The sequence below is a fragment of the Typha latifolia genome, chromosome 5 (genome assembly GCF_019914945.1).
Source record: "Typha latifolia isolate L0001 chromosome 5, TyphaL0001v2, whole genome shotgun sequence".
Classification (NCBI taxonomy): Eukaryota; Viridiplantae; Streptophyta; class Magnoliopsida; order Poales; family Typhaceae; genus Typha; species Typha latifolia.
Genome location: NC_133090.1, coordinates 13,225,396 through 13,248,247, shown reverse-complemented (window position 1 = coordinate 13,248,247; position 22,852 = coordinate 13,225,396). Strand labels below are relative to the sequence as shown.

The 22,852-nt window shown below is 35.2% G+C and overlaps 3 protein-coding genes across 6 annotated transcripts; 2 read left to right on the top strand and 1 right to left on the bottom strand.

The window, feature by feature from the left end:
- The first annotated feature begins 28 nt into the window (after positions 1-28).
- Positions 29-5,346, top strand: LOC140788005 (uncharacterized). Of its 3 annotated transcripts, none has more exons than XM_073137082.1 (8): positions 29-212; positions 781-1,006; positions 1,111-1,245; positions 2,450-2,672; positions 3,100-3,286; positions 3,494-3,678; positions 3,856-3,993; positions 5,101-5,346. In XM_073137082.1, exons 1-8 carry the CDS (start codon positions 62-64, stop codon positions 5,227-5,229), a joined length of 1,374 nt encoding a protein of 457 aa, XP_072993183.1. In that variant the 5' UTR covers positions 29-61; the 3' UTR covers positions 5,230-5,346. The 3 variants fall into 3 exon arrangements, with proteins under 3 accessions (XP_072993183.1, XP_072993184.1, XP_072993185.1); XM_073137083.1 differs by having other exon boundaries at positions 3,856-3,997; XM_073137084.1 differs by lacking the exon at positions 3,856-3,993.
- A 955-nt stretch (positions 5,347-6,301) lies between these two features.
- LOC140788105 (dihydroneopterin aldolase 2-like) lies at positions 6,302-10,169 on the bottom strand. 2 transcript variants are annotated; one of them, XM_073137233.1, is made up of 3 exons: positions 9,981-10,169; positions 8,499-8,720; positions 6,302-6,750 (listed from the first exon to the last, which is right to left on the bottom strand). In XM_073137233.1, exons 2-3 carry the CDS (start codon positions 8,693-8,695, stop codon positions 6,540-6,542), a joined length of 408 nt encoding a protein of 135 aa, XP_072993334.1. In that variant the 5' UTR covers positions 8,696-8,720; positions 9,981-10,169; the 3' UTR covers positions 6,302-6,539. The 2 variants fall into 2 exon arrangements, with proteins under 2 accessions (XP_072993334.1, XP_072993333.1); XM_073137232.1 differs by having other exon boundaries at positions 8,499-8,703.
- An 822-nt stretch (positions 10,170-10,991) lies between these two features.
- Positions 10,992-21,070, top strand: LOC140789938 (succinate-semialdehyde dehydrogenase, mitochondrial). Its single transcript, XM_073139858.1, has 21 exons — positions 10,992-11,201; positions 11,378-11,491; positions 12,111-12,210; positions 13,155-13,203; positions 13,858-13,945; positions 14,041-14,151; positions 14,780-14,842; positions 14,934-15,044; positions 16,384-16,449; positions 16,554-16,631; positions 16,706-16,783; positions 16,897-16,963; positions 17,784-17,869; positions 18,118-18,150; positions 18,274-18,306; positions 19,091-19,191; positions 19,381-19,466; positions 19,795-19,901; positions 19,993-20,070; positions 20,142-20,225; positions 20,727-21,070. The coding sequence occupies exons 1-20, from the start codon at positions 11,133-11,135 to the stop codon at positions 20,178-20,180; spliced, it is 1,557 nt and encodes a 518-aa protein (XP_072995959.1). The 5' UTR covers positions 10,992-11,132; the 3' UTR covers positions 20,181-20,225; positions 20,727-21,070.
- Positions 21,071-22,852: the final 1,782 nt, after the last annotated feature.

Genomic DNA, 22,852 nt, shown 5'->3' with positions numbered 1-22,852 from the left:
TGGCCCAACTAACCCCTTCAAATCTCTATCCGGTATCCATCACCCTCAATGGAGGTGCGAAATGCCGAGCTTTTGCTACAACACTGCGCTAGCGTCCATTCCAGTACGCGGATTGCAGCTTCCCTCTCGCCTCGCCAAATCCTTCGCCTCACTCCCTTCTTCGTCCGCCACCACTTTCGCTACCTTAGAGGAGGTCGCCGCCGCCCGCAAAGGTTCCTCTTTTTTTTTTCTTCCATCTCCGTGCCTCCATCGTGGGCTCGGCTATCTATTCTTCTTCTTCTTCTTGTTCTAAGTTTGCTTCGTGAGTATGAGCCCGGGTGCGTTATTTGTGAGTTTTAATGCTGGGAATGGTATATTGGAATTGGATTGTCCTTCCGCTTACTCCTCTCTGTAAGAAGTTGAAGGAATTGAGCAAGTTGATGTTTTGTTTGATAAAATGTCCGAGTCAGTTAATTGAACTGTGGATATTTGTTATTCCTTCTCCTTTTCTCTTTACGTGGCATAGTTATTCAGTCAAAGGAAAGCCTATTCGGCAGGTTGCTGTTAAAACTAGTTGAGTTCCAACTTGCAGCATTGAACCGATTGTCATTTGACATGCTGAAAAATAATTTTTTCAGATTAAATCATTCTTCAAACTTGGTTTAGATAGATGATGAATGACTTCAATGAGGGTCCTGCAGTTTAATTTGATGTTTATAAGATACTAAAAACCCTTCCTTGCAGTACTTTTCTCATTCTTTGCTTCGCTTTTCTGGTTAACTGTAGAAACTTTTGTTTTAGGTTTGGCAAAAGTAGTCTTAAAAAAAGGAAAGACACAAATTTTTCGAGATGGAAGTCCAATGGTGTATAGTGGTGCAGTTGATAGGATCATTGGCAGACCACCCCCTAAAACTGGCGATGTAGTGGTAGTAGCGGATGGTTCAGAGAAGCCTATTGGATGGGGTCTCTACAATTCGGTATCAATGTTTTGTGTTCGGCTTATGCAACTAGAAGAAGAGACAAGACGGTGAGTTTCATTTTCTTGAAACAAGTTTTGCATTTTGATAGACATTTTGCACTCCAGATTATTTTTAAGTTCCTAACAGGCTATATATGCCTTTTGGCTTTCAGAGATCCATCTTGTGCATTGAACATGGAAAAATTGCTGGAAACAAGAGTTTTTGCTGCTATAAATTTACGTAGAAGGTTGGGTCTTCCTTCAATTGGAACTAATGCGTACCGTCTTATTAATAGCGAAGGCGATAGGTAAGGATGACTTCTGTTATATTTCTGTCAGTCAACTTCATATATTATAGGTTAAATTTATGCTGCTATGTGGATTATTCAACAACTGATTGCTAGCATAAAAGTGATAAGACACAGGTGTATTCAGTTTTCATATGTGCAAAAGTCCCTAGTAAGCAGAAAAAGATAACTCTGCTTTCATAGAGATGGAATTGTATCCAAATCATTGTTTATTATCCAGTAAATCTTTTGTTTCCTCAAAAAGCCCCTCTCATCAACTGGAAGGAGGGGAACATATGATGCAAAGTTCAGCATTGTCTTTTATTGTGTGTGATTGGTTTCTTCTTTCTAGAGGTTTATATGATTATAAATAAAGCTCGAGTCACTGTCCTATCAGTAGACCTTTCATTTTACAGATACAAGATCTCATACTTTTATCAAAATATTCACTTGTAGGTAAATTTTTCTCAAAAGTAGACTGGCTTTACCCTCGCTTATCTACCTGTTGGCCAAAACACAGGGTGGTCCATCTAACTTGAAAAAAACCTCATCCTTCATCACTACCAAAGTTTGAGAAACTTGATATGCCTAACAGTGAGATTCTAATTGCTTTGGGTTCATTCCTGTCAATTATGACTAGATATTACTATATTACTATATTAGACGATTTTCAAATTATGTACTTAATTATCTGCATCACATTCTTGAAATATCTGAGGTCATTGCAAGCAAATTTCTATGCCTGTGTTGGTGATGGTTTGATAAATTCAATAACATGATATCTTGACCCATATAGTTCACTAAGCATTTTGGGATTCTAGTACAGTAGTACTTCATTTGTTCTTCTTATTGTTTTGGATGGATTAGTTTAGATATTATGTATCATTGCAGATTCTCATTAATGCCAACATGTTTACCTCAATTTTTCTTGTGAATAAATCTAGGATGGATTTTGTTGGAAAAAGAAATATGATTGATCAGGTCTTGTTATTGTATAACTTGATTCTTTTCATTTTATATGGAGAAAAAGTTTGCTTTTGTGATAGGTGAAAGTGTGAAATCATAGGATGTTTGAATTCACTGTATCTGATCAAAGGACAACTTGTTAACATGATTCTGCATGTCTTGGATTAAAAGCAGTGCAGAAGCTCATCCAATATTTCATTCCAGAAATTGTTATATGGAAACAAACTAACCCACATATCAATAAGCTACCTAACTGCAGATTGTCAGGTCTAATTGTGGATATTTTTGGCGAAGTTGCTGTAATCGCTTCGTCTGCTGCTTGGGTTGAGAGATATAGAAAGGAAATTGAGTTCCTTGTCAATAAAGTTAGTGATGTCAATCATATAAAGTGGAGACCATCAACTGATATTTTAAAAGAAGAAGGCTTAGATATATCGGAAGAAAATGACTCTACTCCATCTCCATGCTCTGGAAGAGTAAAGGTAAAGCACTAAAATTAATTTGCTATTATTGTTTGAAAATCTGGCTAATTCAAATGCTCAAGTCATGATGCCAACTTTTGTTAGTTCTGATTTCAATTTCACTTGGGTTAGTCACTTTATCATTGTAGGGAATCTGATGCTACTTAAGCTAATAGCTCATATCAAGTTAAGGCACAAAACTATTAAGACCACAGTGATATTAAACATTTAAACATAATCTGTGATTTCCTGCTGGCATATTGCTTGTACTCATTTGGTTCAAATTGTCTATTTCATTGCAATAACTTCTTTTAGAGGGACATCTGCTGACTTTCTGCGTATTTGGCATGTTAAACATAATTTTTTGTCCGTCTGATCCTGATCCCTTTGTAGTCTTGGTTTGATATTTCCTGTCATGTGTTCCACTGTCTTCTATTACATATTTCAGGTAGTGGAGAATGGCATTTGCTACTTAGTCTCATTGGAAGGTCAGAAAACAGGTTTCTATGCAGATCAACGTGAAAACCGTCATACCATTCAATTACTCTCGAAGGACCAGAGAGTTCTTGACATTTGTTGCTACAGCGGTGGTTTTGCTCTGAATGCGGCAAAGGGTGGTGCTAATGATGTCATCGGTAAATCATCATAAGCAAGTAAACTATATCATGATCATGTTTCTTATATTGGCCAACATTACTTCATCTATATTTCAGATGGTTGATCAAATCATTACATGTTAATCAGCTGATCTTTTATTAGATCTTGAATGCTATACTGCAACAAATTCTATTGTAAATTCCTCTGGTGCGATAATTTTAATTTTGTAGTGCTGATCTTTTCAGGCATTGATTCCTCAGTGTCTGCTATAGAGCTAGCTAAAGAGAATATCGTTCTTAACGAACTAGACTCTGAAAGCATCTCTTTTCTTAGAGAAGATGCAACTGAGTTCATGAAAGGAGCTGTATCGAGAAACGAATCATGGGACTTAGTAATTCTTGATCCTCCAAAATTGGCACCTAGGAAGAAGGTGTGTTGTTCTTTGAAAAATTGAATTATTTAACTTTCTGAGCTGATTTGGTGTCTGTAAGTAATCTGTAGCTGGTCCATCTCTGGCTATTCTATCTGAGCTAATTCATAAACCTGAGCGTCATTGATTTTCTTTCTAGGATTAAAATCTCTTTGCTCTTAACTATTGCCTATTTAGGTGCTACAAAGTGCATCTGGTATGTACAGAAATTTAAACTCACTAGCAATGCAAGTCACTAAGAAAGGTGGGTTACTCATGACATGTTCATGCTCAGGAGCTATGACTCAAAGTGGTCTTTTCCTACGAACTCTTCAGGCAGGTTATTTTTCCATTGTATGAGATCTGTTGCCACTTCTTATTACTACTACTACTTGAACTGATTGCAGACTATTTTACTAGTTTCAAACTTTCAATTTATCCTGTGTCGCAATAGCAGTAAAAGGACTCCTTGTTACAATATCACAATTTCAGCGCACACTCTGTTCAACTTCTGTTGTTGCATCTCCTTGACAGTAGAGATAATTATGGTCCCATTTTGGCTGCTCTATTTCTGTGCCCTTAAAGGCTACTCAATGACCGGTTGAACACTACCTTGGCAACCTCTTTCTTGGTTAATTTGGCATAACAACTGCACAAATCATTACATAATTGTGCGGTTATGCTTTCTTAATAGGAGAGTCCAGATAAGAGGCTATAACATTTGTAGCAACTTATGTATTTAATTAAAGAGGAGAGGGTTCCAAATCATGGAACTCAATATTGATGCATTAGATACAAAGGGTATGCTGACAATAAAGCAAAATACTTACCCTGGTTAGAATTGGAATGTTAACTGCACAAGTTTATCAGTTTTAAATTTGATGTCTACCTTAAAATTGTATCCAAGATAACTATAACCACTCTAGGTATATTTACAAAACATGCCAACATGCATGGACAAACAACAAAATTAAATGCTTCCGTAACTTCAGTCATTGGATATTAGTTCCAATTTCTGTATGTGATAGCATATGCAAGTCCCAGTGCCACCCTGGTATTGAGCTACAAAGTTATAGAGGTTGACAACTCATTCTTCCAGACTTAGGGAGTTCTCTATCACCAACATTTCTGTGATGTGGAAACCTAATTATGGTGCAACTGCTTGGAGAGCTGGAGCTAGCAAATAATGCAGCATCTAATGATCGAGGATTAGTAAGCTTGTAGAAATTTTGTCATGGTAATGCTTTCTGTCGGATACAAAGTATTTTGCAGTTATAGGCAGTCCTGTTTGACATTAATTTCAGTGGCAATGTTGCTAAATTTTTTTTGTCCTAATACTTTAACATTTTTCTTGTTAGTTTTGCATCTAATATTCTCTCAAAAAATTTTCACTGTAAGCTCATAGATGATAGCAATTTTCTCATTTTCTGCACGTCTGTTCAGGGTGCTGCATCAATGGCAGACAGAAGAGTCACAGTTTTACGCCAAGCAGGGGCAGCCTGTGATCATCCCATTGACCCCTCTTACCCAGAAGGCCAATACCTAAGCAATTACTTGCTCAGAGTGATGTGAATAAACATCGTAAGTGTTCCAATTAATTGGCTATTAGCTATTTGACATTGTAATATTTAACTTTGGCAATGTACAGATGCGAGTTGAATCACCAATCTAGCCTCTTCCATTTTTTAATGTGAGCTATTTAATATCACCCGCATTCCTTTTTTTTCTCTCACATTAGATACACATAAGGTGTAAGTTTTTGACCAAACTACTACTGTTCCAAATATTTTTTTTACTGAAAGTCTGTCCCTCAAACTTATTACTAAATGGGGTTTAATTTATCGTAATCTTAATAAAATTGCTGAATTGGTCATCGTTTTATCTCTAAGTAGTTTAGAATTTTTGTCTAGTCTTAAAATGCTAAGTTTTTTAGTGTTTTATATTTATAAATTTATTTAACTTAATCGTTTAGCAGTTAATGAAATAAATTGCTTGGCAATAGAAACGCTAAATTGATCAGCGTTTTTAAAAACGTTGATTAGTTTAACATTTTTATTAGAGCTACAGTAAATTATATTCTATTTGATAATAAGTTTAAGGGTCAGTATATTTTAGCTAAAAAAAACTGGTAAAGTTTGGGAAAAAAACTCGAGAAGGTGCAGTGTTCTTGTGTGCTTTACTGCAACTGATACAATCCTCATTTTCTTGTCAACGAGTGACTCGTATGTGTATTACTAACTCAGTGAGGCTCCCATATAGTAACTAGTTTACTCCTAAAATATAATTTTTAAAATAAGAAGAAGATAGCTAATATCGATATAAATTATTCTAGTCTAATACTATTATAAAAAGTAATTATATTTAATGTGACAAAATTAATATTAAAGTAATAAATAATAGTAAATTTGTAGTAGAAATTAATAACATTTTAAATAAAATACTTTTAATTGGATGTAAAGTAGTAGTAATTAGATGTTATTTAATCTAAGAGTAAAATAATAATTTTAAGTTATTATTAAAATAATTTTTTAAAAGTTATATGAAATAAAGCTAGAAAATAATAAATTAATATTCCAGAAGAAATTAAGTTGTTATTTAGTTATTACACCAAAATTAAGTTCTTATTCTAATTTTCTGGATAATGTTCAACAAAGAATACAATCAGACATAAGATTACATTCCATATCTTTTCCCACCTTTAAGTTATAACTCATAATACAGCTTCACATATTACACTGGTTGGCAAAGTCTTAGCACGCCAGAACTAATTCAAACAAGTGATTCCTCTCCACAGGAAGACAAACAATCCAGAAAGAAAAGAAATACATCAATACATTAACTTGGGAAAAATTTTGTAGAAAAATATGATACCATAAAACTTCTCAGAGTGGCTCAGTTTTCTCAAGTTTCCTGTGTCTACATATCTCGATTCCCAAATAGTCTATAACACCAAGCACAGCAACATGAGGTTTTTCAACCTTCACTCGCACTGCTGACACCTGCGGGAATTTCAGCAGTGTCTTGTTTGCGATTAGATGTGCCACTGACTCCAATAGATTCTGAGATGGGCCCTCGACAACTTCCTTAACTATCCTGCACTTGACACATTTGAAAATTAACAACTTTAATACTTTCAAAGAAGTAGGGATGCATATCACAAAAGAACAATAGCTCACTGACGATTCCAGTTACCTGATCTTTATACCAAGTAGTAACAACTTTTGAAGAATTAATAACATTTTTTTTTCTGACTTGAGAAGAAAAGAAATCATGCAAACTGGTCCTAGTAACTGAAATAAGAGTCAGAAACTCTGTAGATAGATTATTGGCATTAAAACAGTCAACTTGGAGCCAGGCTCCAGTTAGTATTTGCAGTAGCTAGAAGTATGGTAAATATCCATGATACTTAATAATTTACGTAGTCAAAGATACACGAAACAAGCTATCTAAGCAGCTACACATCATCATATAATCAAGCATTCATTTAACAATATGAATTGGATGTGGCCAACGTTGAAATGGCTCAAAGGAAGGAGTTGACATATTGTTACAAGAAACTGTTAGCTCAACATCAGTCCTGTATAAGTATTACCGCATTGCAAGCAAAAGCAAATTAGGGACGAGTGAACTATGATTACTGCTATATGCCAGCTGGCGAGTATACAGCAACATGACTCATCATAGTTTAGGCTCAGAAGAACCTTGAGATTAAGAACTGCAAAAGAATGAAGTTACACTTTTCCAAGGGAGGAACTAATTTTCCACTTTTAACACCCGATATCAGGAAAATTACAAGACGTCATGAAGAACTTAGAAACAGGACAGAAAGAAATGCATTAGATAGAAAACGGGAAAGTACTAGGAATGTTTCCAACCTTATAGGAAACAAGGCCTCCTCGAAACATAAATGCATTCTATACTAAGCCTTCGCAAAGTCTATAAAGTTCAACATGTGGTTTCTGAAGAGCTTGTATCTCTATACTTTTGAGTACCAATTGCATGAGAAAAGAAAAGGAAACTGTGTCAAATGCTCTGCCTTCAAATAAGCATCACATAAGCCAATATTTCTCTTTTTCAATATAGACTGATGGAGAGGCCACTTTCCCATGATTAGGTTCACGAACACTCTTGTCCTCCCCACAGTATCATTAAAACACCATATCAAGGATCTATTCTATACCATCAAAATTTGTATACTCTGTAGTCCTCAAACAGGAAGCCCTTATGACGATATCATAAACCCAAGGGATCAATCCAGCAAAAGGTCTAGAAACATGTCGAAACCCCTCTTGATTTGGATGATGGGAAAAAACAGAGCCCAATGTAAAGATGAAAAGTAACAATAAGGGTCATAAAAAACCAATGCCAGAGTTGGTGATTTAAACATAAGATCATAAGAACGTCAACACCCTGTGAAACGGCTTTGATACAATCTAAATCTACATGGTGGATGCATTAGAAATGGGCAAAGCAAAATTGTTAATGGATACCAACTACCAAGCAATATGTTTCGATTGTTTAGAGGATCCCCTGCAAAAGAAAGGTTGGAAATAAGGATCCCTAAGTCAAAGATCTCGCATGCAGACCTCTCTGTAATCTTTTGGTATTAAAGCTAGACTCAACAAAGAGGTTGCAGTTCCCCATGCCGCATATCACAAATGCCCAATCTCCCTCAAATTTGCCCATTACCAACAACAAAGCAGGTAACCAAAACAAAAATGAATCATCCCCTTTCCTTTTTCTTTAGGCTTAAAGAATTTATTCAATGGCCAGCTAAAAGTCATGATTAAAAAGATATGAAGAAAAAGACAGTAGGATTGCATAACAGGATAACAGATTACCTGTAAATATGAGTGTAACTAACAGTATCAGCCAAATCATCAGTTTCACCAGCAGTGCTTAGATCCAACCAGGCATCCACATCCACCACAAATTTCTGACCAAGTTTCTTCTCCTCGTCTTTCACTCCATGAAATCCATGAAACTGCAATCCTCTTAGTATCAGCTTGTCCTTGTGAATCCACTCTCTTTCACCCATCAATACACCTACAAAATGTACAACACTAATATTGCATTAAAGTGATGCTAGAAATTGTACTTAAAACAATAAAAAAATATAACCTTTAGCTCAAGATCATCATGACCAAGTTAAATGGCATATGGGTCATTGGAAATTGATATGCTAAATTTAAAATGTCACCCAAAATTTATTTCATAAAGTCACGTAAGCCCTTAAATTAATAGGAAATAAGACACACTAATAGATAGAAAGTACAAGAAAACATCCTTCTGAGGTTTGCAAGTTACTCACCTAAAATAGTTCTTTCTGCTATTCTTCGATAATCTCAATCCCAATGATAGATTCCACCTCTTATTCTTCTTTGTCCTCTACACTAATCGGTGATAAGGGGCAACGTGGAGTATGGGGTAAGTCTACGGGTGAAAATGAATGTGATAGTATTCAAGCCATATCCAAATCCATATTTTTTTGTCCGGATACGAAGCTGGATATGGATATTGGATGGGTAGTATAATTTAAAGTTATATCCTAACTAAATGAATACGAATAATTTTCGGATACGGATTGGATCTTAAATGGATACATATCGTATTGGACCTTAAACGGATACATGTCAGATCTTAAACAAATTATAATCTTTTTTTTTTGGACACAAATAATACAAAAAACTAAGAGTTTAAAAAAAATAATTTCTTGCATGTCAAATACATATAAAGTTAGCAAAACTAAAAGCAACAAAATTTTAATAATATAAGTATTATTCACCATCTAAATGAGCAAACTAAAAACAACAAAAAAATTTTGGGTGTCCAATATAGTAACCTGATTGAATTTATTCAGTTGCACAGAGATATCATTCTTAATCAATATTTCAAGATCGGCTAAGATGTGCATAAATTATGCAGACAACAAAACAATCAGAAGAAAATAACAAATTCTACGTAATAATAATATAACATTATTAACAAAATTACACCACAAAAAAAAACAATATATCACTTCAATTGAGCATCAACATACAAATAGATTCTACTTCTAACTTCACGAACTTCAATTGACTTCAGCGGCCAATATCCCAGAGTGCAAAGTGATGCATAAAGTCATCAAAATTCAACAGAAATTATGAATAGTCATTGCAAAGACAAATTTAATGCCATAAAATGAGTAAGCAGACTGCAAAATTCCACCCTACCATTACCAAAGTTCCTAGGCCTGTAATATAACAGTTCAGTTTAACTTTTCAGTTCCATGACTACTAATCATAGAAGAAGTTGCGGCAAGATAATAGAGCCTTAAAACCTACAATAATATAAAGCGGTGCAGCGAAGCTCGGTGACGGCGAGCTCGAGGAGGAAGGAGGCGGATCTTGGTGACGGCGGAGAGGTGATGGCGGCGGCGGCGGCGGCGGCGGCGGCGGAGTTAAAGATAGCAAAGGTAGGGTGGTGGTTTTGGGATTTCAATGGTAGCTAGACATGGCTTTTGGTTTCGATAATTAGATCAGTAGGGTAGCTACCTGGGTTAGTGGACAGGGTTTACTTAATAACGGGTCGGATCTAGGTTTTTAGCGGGTAGGATATATAATATAAGTATATTATTTAATAAATCTTCAATGCTCGCTTCACTACAAATGATTCAATAAGAATTATTAATTTCTCTCTTTTAACTATATATTTTTTTATAAAAATTAAAAATAATAATAATTTGATAATAGGAAATAATTATAAAGACAAATAACAAAAAAAAAAACTTAAATTCTAGTTTATTTATTAATAAATATAGTCATATATGTAAAATATCTTATATACCCCTTAATTTATCAGTAAATAATTGATTAGTGTGGTGTAACTTTTATTACCCAGAGGCCAAATTAGAAAAATTATGTTGGAATAGCATCATATATAAATAGCGAAGCACAAGATAACAGCTAGCAACTTGTATAATTTCGCTATTTAACCATTAGCATTTTGTCACTTTCTTAGACATGCATGGCCCAATAGCCCATGCCAAGTTGCCAACACTTATTATATACTTTTATTTTACATCCACATGCACAATAAAGAAAAGAATTATTAAGCTATATGTATGTTGTACTACTCCTATATGATTAGCTTTTATTTATTTTCTTTGTGTTAGGATAAATATCTATTCCGCAGATAACGCAATCCATATCAAAAGTAGTAGATAGTGAGAAGAGCACCTAATCTTAGTCCCACTGATGGGTCGTATAACATGGCCTGCCACCACCTAAAAGGCTAAAGAGTAAAGCCCCGTGACCCCCCGTCCATCTGAGTACGAAATACGTTATTCACGAATCGGATAAATTTTCTGTCTCGGAAGTCGTGCTAATCCAAAATCCCACTTGATAGTTCAAAACCACTAACAAGTGCTTTCCAAGAGAGGATACAAGAAAACGAAGGCGTCGTCATCTCTCACTGGAATACGTCGTCCGATTCCGATGGCGATGCACCGCGTGGCTCTCCACGGCCGCCACCTTCTCGCTTCCTCTCGACTTCTCCGTCGCCATGTAAGATATCCTGTCCCTTTCTCTCTCACGAGAAGCGCGTAGTTTCCATTCCTCTTATCTTTCTCGCTTGATGGGTTACTCATTTTCTCTTAATGTTTTGCCTTCTTTTGGGATTTGGATGCGATAAGAAGACGATTTGGGTCGACATCTGAGTTGGGTTTTTCTTGGATTGGCAGATGAGCATGGAGCCGCAGGCGGCGGTCACTCGGCTGAAGGAGTCGGGGCTGTTGAAGACGCAAGGGCTTGTCGGAGGCAAATGGATCGATTCTTATGATGGGAAGACGATTGAGGTCCTTGGTTTGATTGGGTTTTTCTCTCTTTGTTTTCTTTTTCTTCGTTTTTTTTTTCTGCGTCCATAATTACATTATGTGTTTCTCTAATCGTATCATTGGTAACTTTAAAAGGAGTTATACAAATATTACTCATTTGGGAGAAAGCTTAGATTTTGATTTATCTCCTTTCATTTTCATGTTCTTCTAAGGTTTGGACACCTAACAGAGTGTGGGATTTGTTAGGGTTGAAAAGAAACGTTATTATGAGACAATATAACTATGCCTTTTTTCCTTCACCTTTTTTCCGTACCTATTTCAATATTTAAGATAACTATTTATGTTACTGAGAATTGGGGAACATATCCTTTTTATGGTATGGAAAGCAGTTAATAGTATTCTTTTGTGAATGACTGCGGTGACTCTGGTTCATTATAATTGTTTTTATCTGTGTATTTGCTGGCATGGCGGTGATTCATTAGTAGATTTCCGTACATAAAGCTGCTTAATTTCTGTCATCTCGACTTATCTTTATGCTGCTTGTTGAAACCCATTACTTTGAACCCATGCTTTTTAAGCAGTTTTTTCTTTTACTTATTCTTTCATAGTTTGAGAAACAATTTGCATTTTGTTGTGGCAGGTAACAAATCCTGCTACCGGTGATGTTCTAGCAAATGTTGCATGCATGAGCGGGCAAGAAACAAGTGATGCAATATCTTCTGCATACAATTCATTTAGTTGTACGTATCATATTCATTATTTTCAATGCTTTTTTATCAGATCTGGTTTTTTCTGAATTGCATCTGACTATATCAAGGTTCTAGTAAAGAGCCTCGATAAACATCTTTCATTGTTAGGGGGTGCAAATTTGGCTGTCCCTGTCCCGAGTAACTCAATTCTGAAACCTAAACTAATCATTTTCTCTACTAAAGCTTCCAAGTATGGAATGACTGAATTAGCCACCATGTTTATGCTTTAAAAGCGGTGGCTAACACTTTTCTGGAAGGGATTTACCTGAACTAAAAGAAAAGAAAAGAAAAACTGTGCAGGAGTCAGTATAGAAGACGATACTGGGGATCTTTATTTGTTTATAAAGTCTCCCGGCGGACCGGTAATACCAGGAATAGTCATTTATATACTATGCAACCAATTTGGGACTTATCCTGAACTACAAATGTAAATTTGTTGTCCGTTTCCTTTTACAGTATGAGTCATTTTTATAACCTTGCCATAGACCCTTTTGCTACCAGAACATGGCTGCATATTTGAATCTTTCATTGTACTTCTGTTACAAATTATCTTATTTTGGAAGTTTGCACTGCCTTTTTGGCAGTTCGACGCTAGTTGCATTAGCTAGTATTCTGATTTTCACTTGTATATAGATATACCATTTAAATGTAATATAATCATAATACCTTGATGTATATGTATAATTGTCAGTGGAATGTTTGAAGTCTTTCTGTGGGTCGGCTTTAGTCTATGGGATTAGTACATAAAATATTCTCTTAGATAGCATGGTATTTTTTTCTAAACATCTGTTGCATCTTCCCATGATTCGTACAATCTTTTGATAATTTGCTTGTCTCTGTTGATGTAGTATGGTCTTGTACATTGGACACAATTTACTCAAGGTGATTTATTTGTTTTTTGCTTGCTTTTTTCTTTTTCTTTTCCCTCTTTGCAGCTTGGAGCAAACTCACTGCGAGTGAAAGGAGCAAGTTTTTAAGGAATTGGTACCTTTAATGTCATCATTACTTCTCCGATATTTCTCCCTGCATCCATTTATTTGAAATTTTATTTCACATTGTTAATTTCTTCTTAGCGAAACAAGAGATGATTGCCCTTTAGGAAAGGAATTTTTAGTTGGATTACCTATTAACCTGACCATTTGTCTTATTTTCCACTGATTTAAGATAATCTTCATGCTAAGTACCAGGTAATTCTCATAAGCAGCTTCCCTGAGCACCTTTTGCTCTATGGGATTCTTGATATTTGAATTATTCCTGGTAATACTGCAACTTGAAATTTTGAGTACTTATTTTACCCAAATATCATTGGTTTTGCTTAGCCATATTATTCTACCTTGGGATGATTAGGATTTGATCATCCGTTTTCTGATCTAATAATTCATACTTATCTTCTGTGTGCTGGGTAACATCATCTTAACACTCTTTGGCTAGCACATCACATGTCCAAGCATATGTTTCTACCTATGCCTGCACAGACCACATACAATCATGTTTTTACTCTGAATATTAATGTAGACTTGCTTCAAGAAGTTAATAAACTTTGTTGTACATTCCTTTTAAACTTTTGTTCAAGTACGATAATCTTCAAAATCTTCATGAATGGTTTTTTACGCCTGACTGGATTTGAATATTATCAAGGTATGATCTAATCATTTCACATAAGGAAGATCTTGCTCTACTTATAACATTGGAACAAGGAAAGCCTCTAAAGGAGGCCCTTGGAGAGGTATATTGTTTAAAATTTATAATTCAGAGTAAAACAAATTGATGCTTCTTTTCTCAATTACTGTTAGATTGAAAATTTTGTAACTGCCTCTACAGGTCACCTATGGCGCTAATTTCATTGAATTTTTTGCTGAGGAAGCAAAGCGCATATATGGTGATATTATTCCCTCTACGCTAGCAGATCGCAGATTGTTAGTCCTGAAACAGGCAACAACTAATAAACCTATCTTGTTTTAGTTTGATCATCTTTTCATTTTGCTGTTGCCTGTAAGTTTTCATGTTTAATTTAGATAATGTCCTGGTAACTTTTGATGATAGGTATACACCTTCTTTTGAACTTATTAATCTGGTTCACATGGTTGATCTTGAAAAGGTTTCTCTGCATTTAATTAGTAATTTTACTAACAACGTAACCAACCTTCCAAGAAATTTCTGGTTGAAGTTAAAGGTGATAAAATTATAAATGGTACTAATGGAGGTTGCTGAGAAAAGAGTTTCAGAGCCATTGGTCTATGAGATCATTCACTTACTGGTAGATGTTAAATCCAGTTTGTTAGAATAATAGGATGTTGAAAAGCAACATAAAAACTGGCCAACTGGGCAAGTGAACGCTTAGTTCTTGGCATATTCTAATATATGAGGGTGGATTTGGCTGATGGAACACTTGTTATTCTTCTTGCCACGGTGACTGGAGCCATTGCCAATATTCATCTTATGTAATTTTTTTCGTCTTTTTTATTGTTTGATATGTAAGATGAATACTGATGACAGACATAATTGGAGGATATAGTTGTGGCAGAGTATATGATGGTTGCTTGTTTGGTATTTCATACAGCCTGTTGGAGTAGTTGGAGCAATTACACCATGGAACTTTCCTCTAGCAATGATTACCCGAAAGGTCTACCTGAATGTTTTAGATTTGAAAATGGTGTATTTTCCTGCACCTTATTTTTATTTAATAACAGGGCACATGTTTCATGATGCATCAGGTTGGCCCTGCATTGGCTTCCGGTTGCACTGTTGTTGTCAAGCCATCAGAGTATACACCCTTGACTGCATTAGCTGCAGCAGACCTGGCTCTTCAAGCTGGAATACCACCAGTAAGTTATCAACTTATGTTTCTTGCTCGTTACACTTTTTTTTTCTCTTAATGGAACATTCAAATTCTTATTCAATGTTCTGCACAAAAATGATGGATTTGAAGAACCTTTATTCATATGTTGGGAACTAGAGCAATAAGTGACATACTAATTGCTAAATGCTTACAATAACTGCTGAATGACTGAGTAAAGATTGGCTTCACAATTTAATCTTAGCTGGAAAGCCCCTAAATAATATATTTCCTTTCTGCCCACATATATCTGTATCCTGTCTAGTTCAATTGTCAATACGTAAAGCTTGAAAACTTCATTTCAATTAAGGAATGGACAATACATCTAAGGGTGGAACAGGAAAGCCGTATGCCCTGTAGTTAGTAAAATGTGACTATAAAGATGCTTTTCCCTAAATTCCTCCTTATTTCATAGTGGCTGTCATGCTCTTTAGTTTGCTCAGTTCTGTATCCATACCTAATCCAACAATACCTATCTGTTTCTATATATATACGCGGAAGCAAAGACAAGTTTTATTATGCCCTTTTACATAATGCATGGCAAACCTGCTAGATTATCAATGCTGTCCGTTAAATTAGGCATAGCCATATATTAAAGCAAGATTGTACTTCACCTAGGGTGGTTCAGAACTTCAGATAGTGAGTAACATCAACCGAGTATAAAAACATATCTTTTTATCATTGAAAATTTTCCTCTGTTGATGCTTTGAGCATAGATAAATTCTTTACTCCGAAAATGTTTCTGCAAGAGCTTTATGTGCTTAGATCATTGTGAACAGTCTTGACCTTATCAGCTTAAATTTGGATGCCACACCCATGCAACACCAACACACTTGTCTGCAATCATGGAAAACAATGGTCATACAAAGAATTATTTGCAGAATTTTCTTTGCTAGATGGAAAATCAATAATTTTATTCTTCTTTTTGTTTTCTGAAGTTTGTATTAAATTTGTTCCTGAGATTTATTTTGGCTCGAATATCAACTATTCTTTGTTTCATTTGTAATAAGTTCATTGCAGTTTCAACTTGTCCACCTCATTTCCTCCCCTATCATACCCATAACAGTAACTGCACATTCCTCTGCACTTGTCGACATGTTTCTCATTTTAGCAAAATTGAATGACAAACAGAATGGCAACCTCGAATGTGTAATTTGATACAGGAGATACATAGAAGAAATTCCAAATACATCCTTGACTACTGGTTATCATTTTAACTTCAGAAAGCTAACTTTATCATTGATAAACATATCTTTCCTATTTGTAGAGTCTGCAACTTGAATATTGTCACAGATGTGAGTAAACTTCTTGCTTATTCTTTCATTCAGGGTGCTCTGAATGTGGTTATGGGTAATGCTTCTGGTATAGGTGATACCCTATTGCAGAGTTCACAGGTCTTACGCCACCTGTTCTATTAGTGAATATCCATTGTGCTTTTCTTGCAGACTTAGAAGCAGATAACTCTATTTGCTAACATGCTCTACATTTTATTTATCAGGTTAGAAAGATCACATTCACGGGCTCAACAGCTGTTGGGAAAAAATTAATGGCAGGATCAGCAAATACTGTTAAAAAGGTACACCTTCAGAAAATTTTATTTTTTCTGGGAAGAACCACTTTCAGTTATTCATGAGAATGATTCTCTTCCAGCTTTCCTTGGAACTTGGTGGTAATGCACCATGCATTGTCTTTGATGATGCAGACATTGATGTTGCAGTAAAAGGCAGCGTAAGTGATAAGAAAGAAATATCTATAGTTCTATACTTCGATAAAAAAATATTGAAGATGATTAATCAGATGTCTACACTACTCTATCTATACTATTGTATAAATGTTTTCAGCTTGCTGCCAAATTCCGTAACAGTGGACAGACATGCGTGTGTGCAAACAGAATTCTGGTGCAAGAAGGTACAGTCACCCTTTCTGGATGTACATCTATGGAAGGGGTATTACAGCTCAAAAAGACTTGGATTACCTTATCCTTCAATCTTGGTCAAATTTTATTACATTGGATCTCACTTCATATAAACAAATTGGGCGATCAATTTTTTTCTATCTTTGTTTCTGAAAATGTATAGTTGTAACTCTATATTATGCTAAAATAGTTAGCCTTTTGATTGTACTGTTATCTCCATCTCCAATTTTTTCCTGAATTATGGAAACATAGAATAGTTTTTCTGAACCACTAATTGGCTATCCATGTCTTCATCTAGACAATGAACAAGAGATGTTTGTTTGGGCATGTAACAATTTCATTGCAATTTGCAAATTGAAAATATTCTGTTGGCTTTCTAAGTTAAGATCGGGCTCTTTCTTGTGTTCCTGAGCAACAATATTATGCTAATCTGTGATATACAATCATAATATAAAGTAGAGATAATATACACTTAATATTATAGTAGGTTTCTTGTAGCGAAGCTTCTTACTGAGCTGTACAGTGCTGAATGCTCCAATTGGTATACATCTTCTTCTAGTGACACTATTTGGTCTTTTTTTAAGGTTATAGGCTTATTATTTGTTCCATGTACATAAAAAGATGAGTACTTACTTACACTAACATGTGATAATAGTTTCTCCGTTAGAATAATTTAATCAGTTATTACTGAAACCCCACTTTTCCTTTTGGCATTTTCCTTAAAATCCTTTTGAATTAATTTTTCCAGTGTTCATGTAGCTGTGTGTTCTGTTCCTCTCTTATTCTCAAAATTTGCCTTCCCCCTGAGTGCAGGTATTTATGAAAAATTTGCAAATGCTTTTGCTAAGGCTGTCCAGAATATGCAGGTTGGCAATGGCCTTGCAGAAGGTATTTCACAGGTACCAGTTCTTTCACCGGTGCTTTTATTGTCCTAACATTCATGTTTTCTTTATTGATGTTGTACTTGTTATTGTTTTCAGCCCACGAAATGGCCTTCTAATGTTTGATGGTTACAGAAGGGCCGCTGATTATGCTTTAATCCTTTTTATCTCAATTTTTTCTTTCAGTTTTTGACATGATGCAAATATTCAGTCTCCTCTTGATAGGCATGTTTTTACTTGATTTGAATTTTTTTTTTCATTTGCAGGGTCCATTAATTAATGAAGCTGCTTTAACAAAGGTAGTTATTCTCTCAGGTTCATATTTTCTAAAGATTATTAAACATGTTTAGTGCCTACTCCTTTTTCTAAATATTGAAAAGGTCATCAAGTCTCACATGGTTCTCGTGAACATTTGCTTGTAGGTTGAGAAGTTCATTAATGATGCAACCTCAAAGGTAATTCCGAGTTTCCAACCATTGATTATGGATGATACGTTCTGCAGTAATCAGAAAAAGCCCAGAATTTGCTGTCTGTGATAATTAAATTGTAAAACTCTTCCATTGTCACTTCACTTTAGTAGTCTTCACTCTTCAGTCTTCATGGAGATGGTTTAACTTCAAATATCCATAGGAGATAATGAGTGACAAGCATGAGGTATCGCAGCCTTGTTGACGTCCACTTTAGATCTTAACCAGTTTCTATGTTTCCTAGAGGCTTAGGTACATTTTATTGCTGAACATGTAAAAATCTATTTTTCTAATATTGCAAGATGTAAATACTATATTAAATGTTTCTTTAACTATACTACAACCAACCTCCTCAGTCTAACAGGGGATGATTTTATTCAAGTAGATGGTTCCCGAGAGGGCCAAAAGAGAGCTGCTTAATGCAATACGTGCAACAATGGAGTTGATTAATGACGACTTTTTGAAGTACTCTGCTACCAATTATGGTCTCATACCTTATTTCTATAGTTATCCTGTATCACATTACAACGTTTTATTGGCAGAAAAGGTTTTCTTTAGTCAAAGCATTATTCCAGGAGTAGGTATTAGGTTTTATATATATATCAGGACTCATTGAGTGGTCTTTTTCTTTAAGTCTTCATATGGTATGTCTTAGGATATTAAACTTTATACTGCAAGAATAGGCTTTCAGTTTTTAGTTGCACATCTAATAGTAAACTTTTAACTCTCTCTCTTCTATGTCATCTGATCTGTTTCACTTTCTATTTTGAAGGGAGCAAATATCATACTTGGGGGAAAAAGGCACAGTCTAGGGATGACATTTTATGAACCTACTGTTCTCGGGAATGTTAATAACAAGATGCTCATAGCGAGGTAAAATTGAATTACTAATGTTTGCGTACGTAGTCATGCTCCTTCAACAGAAAGAATCATTACTCTAGTTTGTGATTAATTATTCTTTTAGCTTGAAAAGCTCCTACTGTTAGAGATTTATTAAGCTTTCTACAGTTCTGCAATATATAAATTCTAGTTTTAATTGTTTAATATTTTATCTGGTTACAGGGAAGAAGTATTTGGTCCAGTTGCACCCCTTTTACCATTTAAAACTGAAGAAGATGCTATCCATATAGCTAATGACACAAATGCAGGTTCTTGCAGTTTTCTGCACAACATTTTTTCTTATAAAATAATGGTCTTCTTTTTAATCTAACTACTGTAAAAGGCTTATGTGCAATTATATAAATGTCTCAACTCTCAAAACGAAATTTTTTCTAGAAAATGATTCTAGCTCAAAAAGAAAAGACAATAGTTTATCGTTCCAGATAAAGCAATAGATTCACTAATAGAACCAGATTTCTTAAGACTATTGTAGTTCTTTTCTTAGCTGTAGTAAGGACATGGGAAATTGCTTGACACGGTTTGCTTTATTAATTTTTCTAGTTGAAAATGAGATCACGAATATGTATTTCTATTCAGGACTAGCTGCTTACATATTCACAACAAGCATACCTCGTTCTTGGCGTGTATCTGAAGCCCTCGAATATGGACTTGTTGGTGTCAATGAAGGACTAATATCTACTGAGGTTAGGCCTTCGCCAGCATCTCATATGGTGCTTGCTTGTAATGATAATAACTCTAGATTGCTGTCTTGTACTAATATACCTCAACATTTAGGTCGCACCATTTGGAGGGGTTAAGCAGTCTGGTCTTGGAAGAGAAGGATCAAAATATGGGATTGATGAGTTCCTAGAAGTAAGTGTATGAAAGTTGTCTCATCTTTATTGTGGTTGCACTTTTACACTTATCCCTTACTGCAATTGCAGCTTAAGTATGTATGCATGGGGAACATGAAGGAGGCTTAAAGGGGTCAACAAACTGATGCTAATAACGGAAGATATAGGGGGCAGGTATGATAGTGGTAATGTTGGTTCACATGCAATATTCTTCATATATAGCTAGAGGAAAGATTCTACTTCTATTCTAGGTAAAACTTTACAACATAACATTGCAATTTTCTCCTAGAATTTATATGAGTGGGGCCCATTGTCTCTTGTAATTCCTGAATACCGTCTATAAATTTATGAATAGCTATTGTAGGGATTGTATGCATTATCTCACATTTCATCAGTGAAAGCTCCAACGATAGCTCCACCACTAGTAAAATACTAATCGATGGTAAGGGAAGTGAGTAAATATTCTACTTCCATGATAGCAAATACCATATAAGTTTACCAAAATGTGTTCCCTTAACTTCTATTTCCTGGAAAACATACCTGTATGCATGACGCGGCATTTTGATATGAGCCCAAATGATACTGTATCTCAAAATATGATCTTGAAAAGCTCCTTTTTTTTTGCTATTCTACTTATCTATTCCTCTTTTCTGAACGTTTTGCTCCTGTGAACAGGTCTTACAGCTCTGTATTGAGTCCACCAAGTTGTTGTAAGTTGAGAAAGCTTCAATAAATGAAGTCCAAATAAGATAAAAGGGGTTTTGTTTGAGAGTTGTATTAAAGGAACAAAACTTCACAATTCTTCTTTCTTTCTGCGCAAAATGATGTTGGGAATAAAGGCTTTGTTATTATGTTCTGTGTTCATTTTTTTTTCTTTTGTTGCAGAACTGGGACTTTTAAATGCCAGCTCTAGAACAACAATATAGTAGGTCTTGAAGTTGATGTTCTGTTCTAGTTGTCATTTGATCCCCCCCTGTTGATGTAATTATATTTATGCAAGCTCTGTTTTGCAATACAAATAGGTGTTTTTTTAGTATTGTTAACATTGTTCTATTAAACATTAGCTAATAAGAAGAAAAAATAAATAAAAAACAGATGAAAACTTAAATCACCTGTTTTATAAAACTCTCATAAATAGACATAGCTTGTATTAAATTATAGGGAGTATTTATTTCCAGCCCAATAGTCTGGACTTTATTCTAAAAAAGCATCCTACTTTAAATTCAAAAACAGGAAGGAAAAAAAAAATCCATCAAAAATCAAGCTTGACTTTTCAAAAGAACCTTATAGAAATAATTTTCAGAAAGACGCAACGAAAATATTCTCCTGATAAGTGATACCTTCTCGTGTTTCTTCCCGATATCGAAATGTAAATACTGAAAAGGCAGGGTTTGAATCATAAATTCATCAGAATAAATACTGTAACAGGGGAATAGGGGAGGGGGACTAACACAGTGTTCTTTGTTCTTTTTTTCCTTCAACTGACACAGGAGTCCAGTGACTGTTATCTTTCTATCCACAAAGATATCATATATATAGCTAATACTCCAAGTGCAGCTACCATCCTAAAGAAGCGAAGCTTCCTCTCGAAATAGTGTGTTTCTTTTGATCTCTCTCTCTCTCTCTCTCTCTCTCTCTCTCTCATAGAACCACACCAGAATCCTAGGTAGCTTTGTTCCACTCATAGTAATCTCCATTGGGAAAGGAGCCTCAAACTTCCCTTATGCATCTCTCTTAGGTCCCCAGCTTTTGGGATTTGATGCCACCCCACCTTGTCTCCTCCCTATGCTCACATACAAGAAGCTTCCTCGAAAACTGCACTCTTCCTCTCCCCTTTAAACCTTTACCTCTCTCTCTTTCTCATCTCTCTCTATCAGTCTCTTGCCAACTTGCACCTTCCCCTCTAATTCCCTGACACCAATAAAGGCAACTACACCACCTCTCCCTTCTTTTCGTCAAGCACCAAAATAAAGCAAAGGAAAGAAAAGTTCATCGAAGTAGAGAGGATTAATCAAGAGTAACATATAATTTTAACTAATAATGGATGCATGAGGTTAATAGTGGGGGGAGAGAGGGAGAGAGAGAGAGAGCTACTAGTGCTCTTGTAATGCTAATGGAATATATGGGCATCGGTGATCTATGGAATATGGAAAAGAAGATAAAAGAGGAGATACTCTTTGTCTACAACACCAAGGAGGAGCTCTCAATAAGGACCCATGTCTCTTGCTTTGCATATAATATCTTTTGCATGCAGCATGTGAGTGATGAGTTGGGTGGTGTATGTTTAGAACTAGCTAGCTAAGTGGTTTGCATAGTAGATGTTATTGCTTGCAGAGTTGAGAGTATAGAACTAACTTGAGGTTACTGCATGCATTGAAACATATAAATAATCACACTAGAAAGAAAGATACAGAAAGGAGAAGATCCAGTAAGGCTAACATGGAAAATTTAAATTCTTTTTACTCTCTAATTCTTTTGAAAGATGTGAATGTTAAGCAGCTAGAGGCATGGAGAGGCTCCTAGACCCAGTTCAGTTTTTTGCTTAGATAAAGATAGACACATTGTTACAGACTAAAATAGAAATTAGCAATGCTAGTAATTAACAGCTTTCCTGAGTTAAATAACTAGCTTCTTCTTCTTCTTCTTCTTCTTCTTTTTCTAAAGAACACGTATTTGCATTATTTTCCTACAGCATCTCCCGTTATAGATCAGAGATAAATTAAATGGGAAAGAAATATAAAAAGGAAAGGACAATGGATGATTTGATATATCCTTTAGGTAGACAAACTAATTCAGGAACA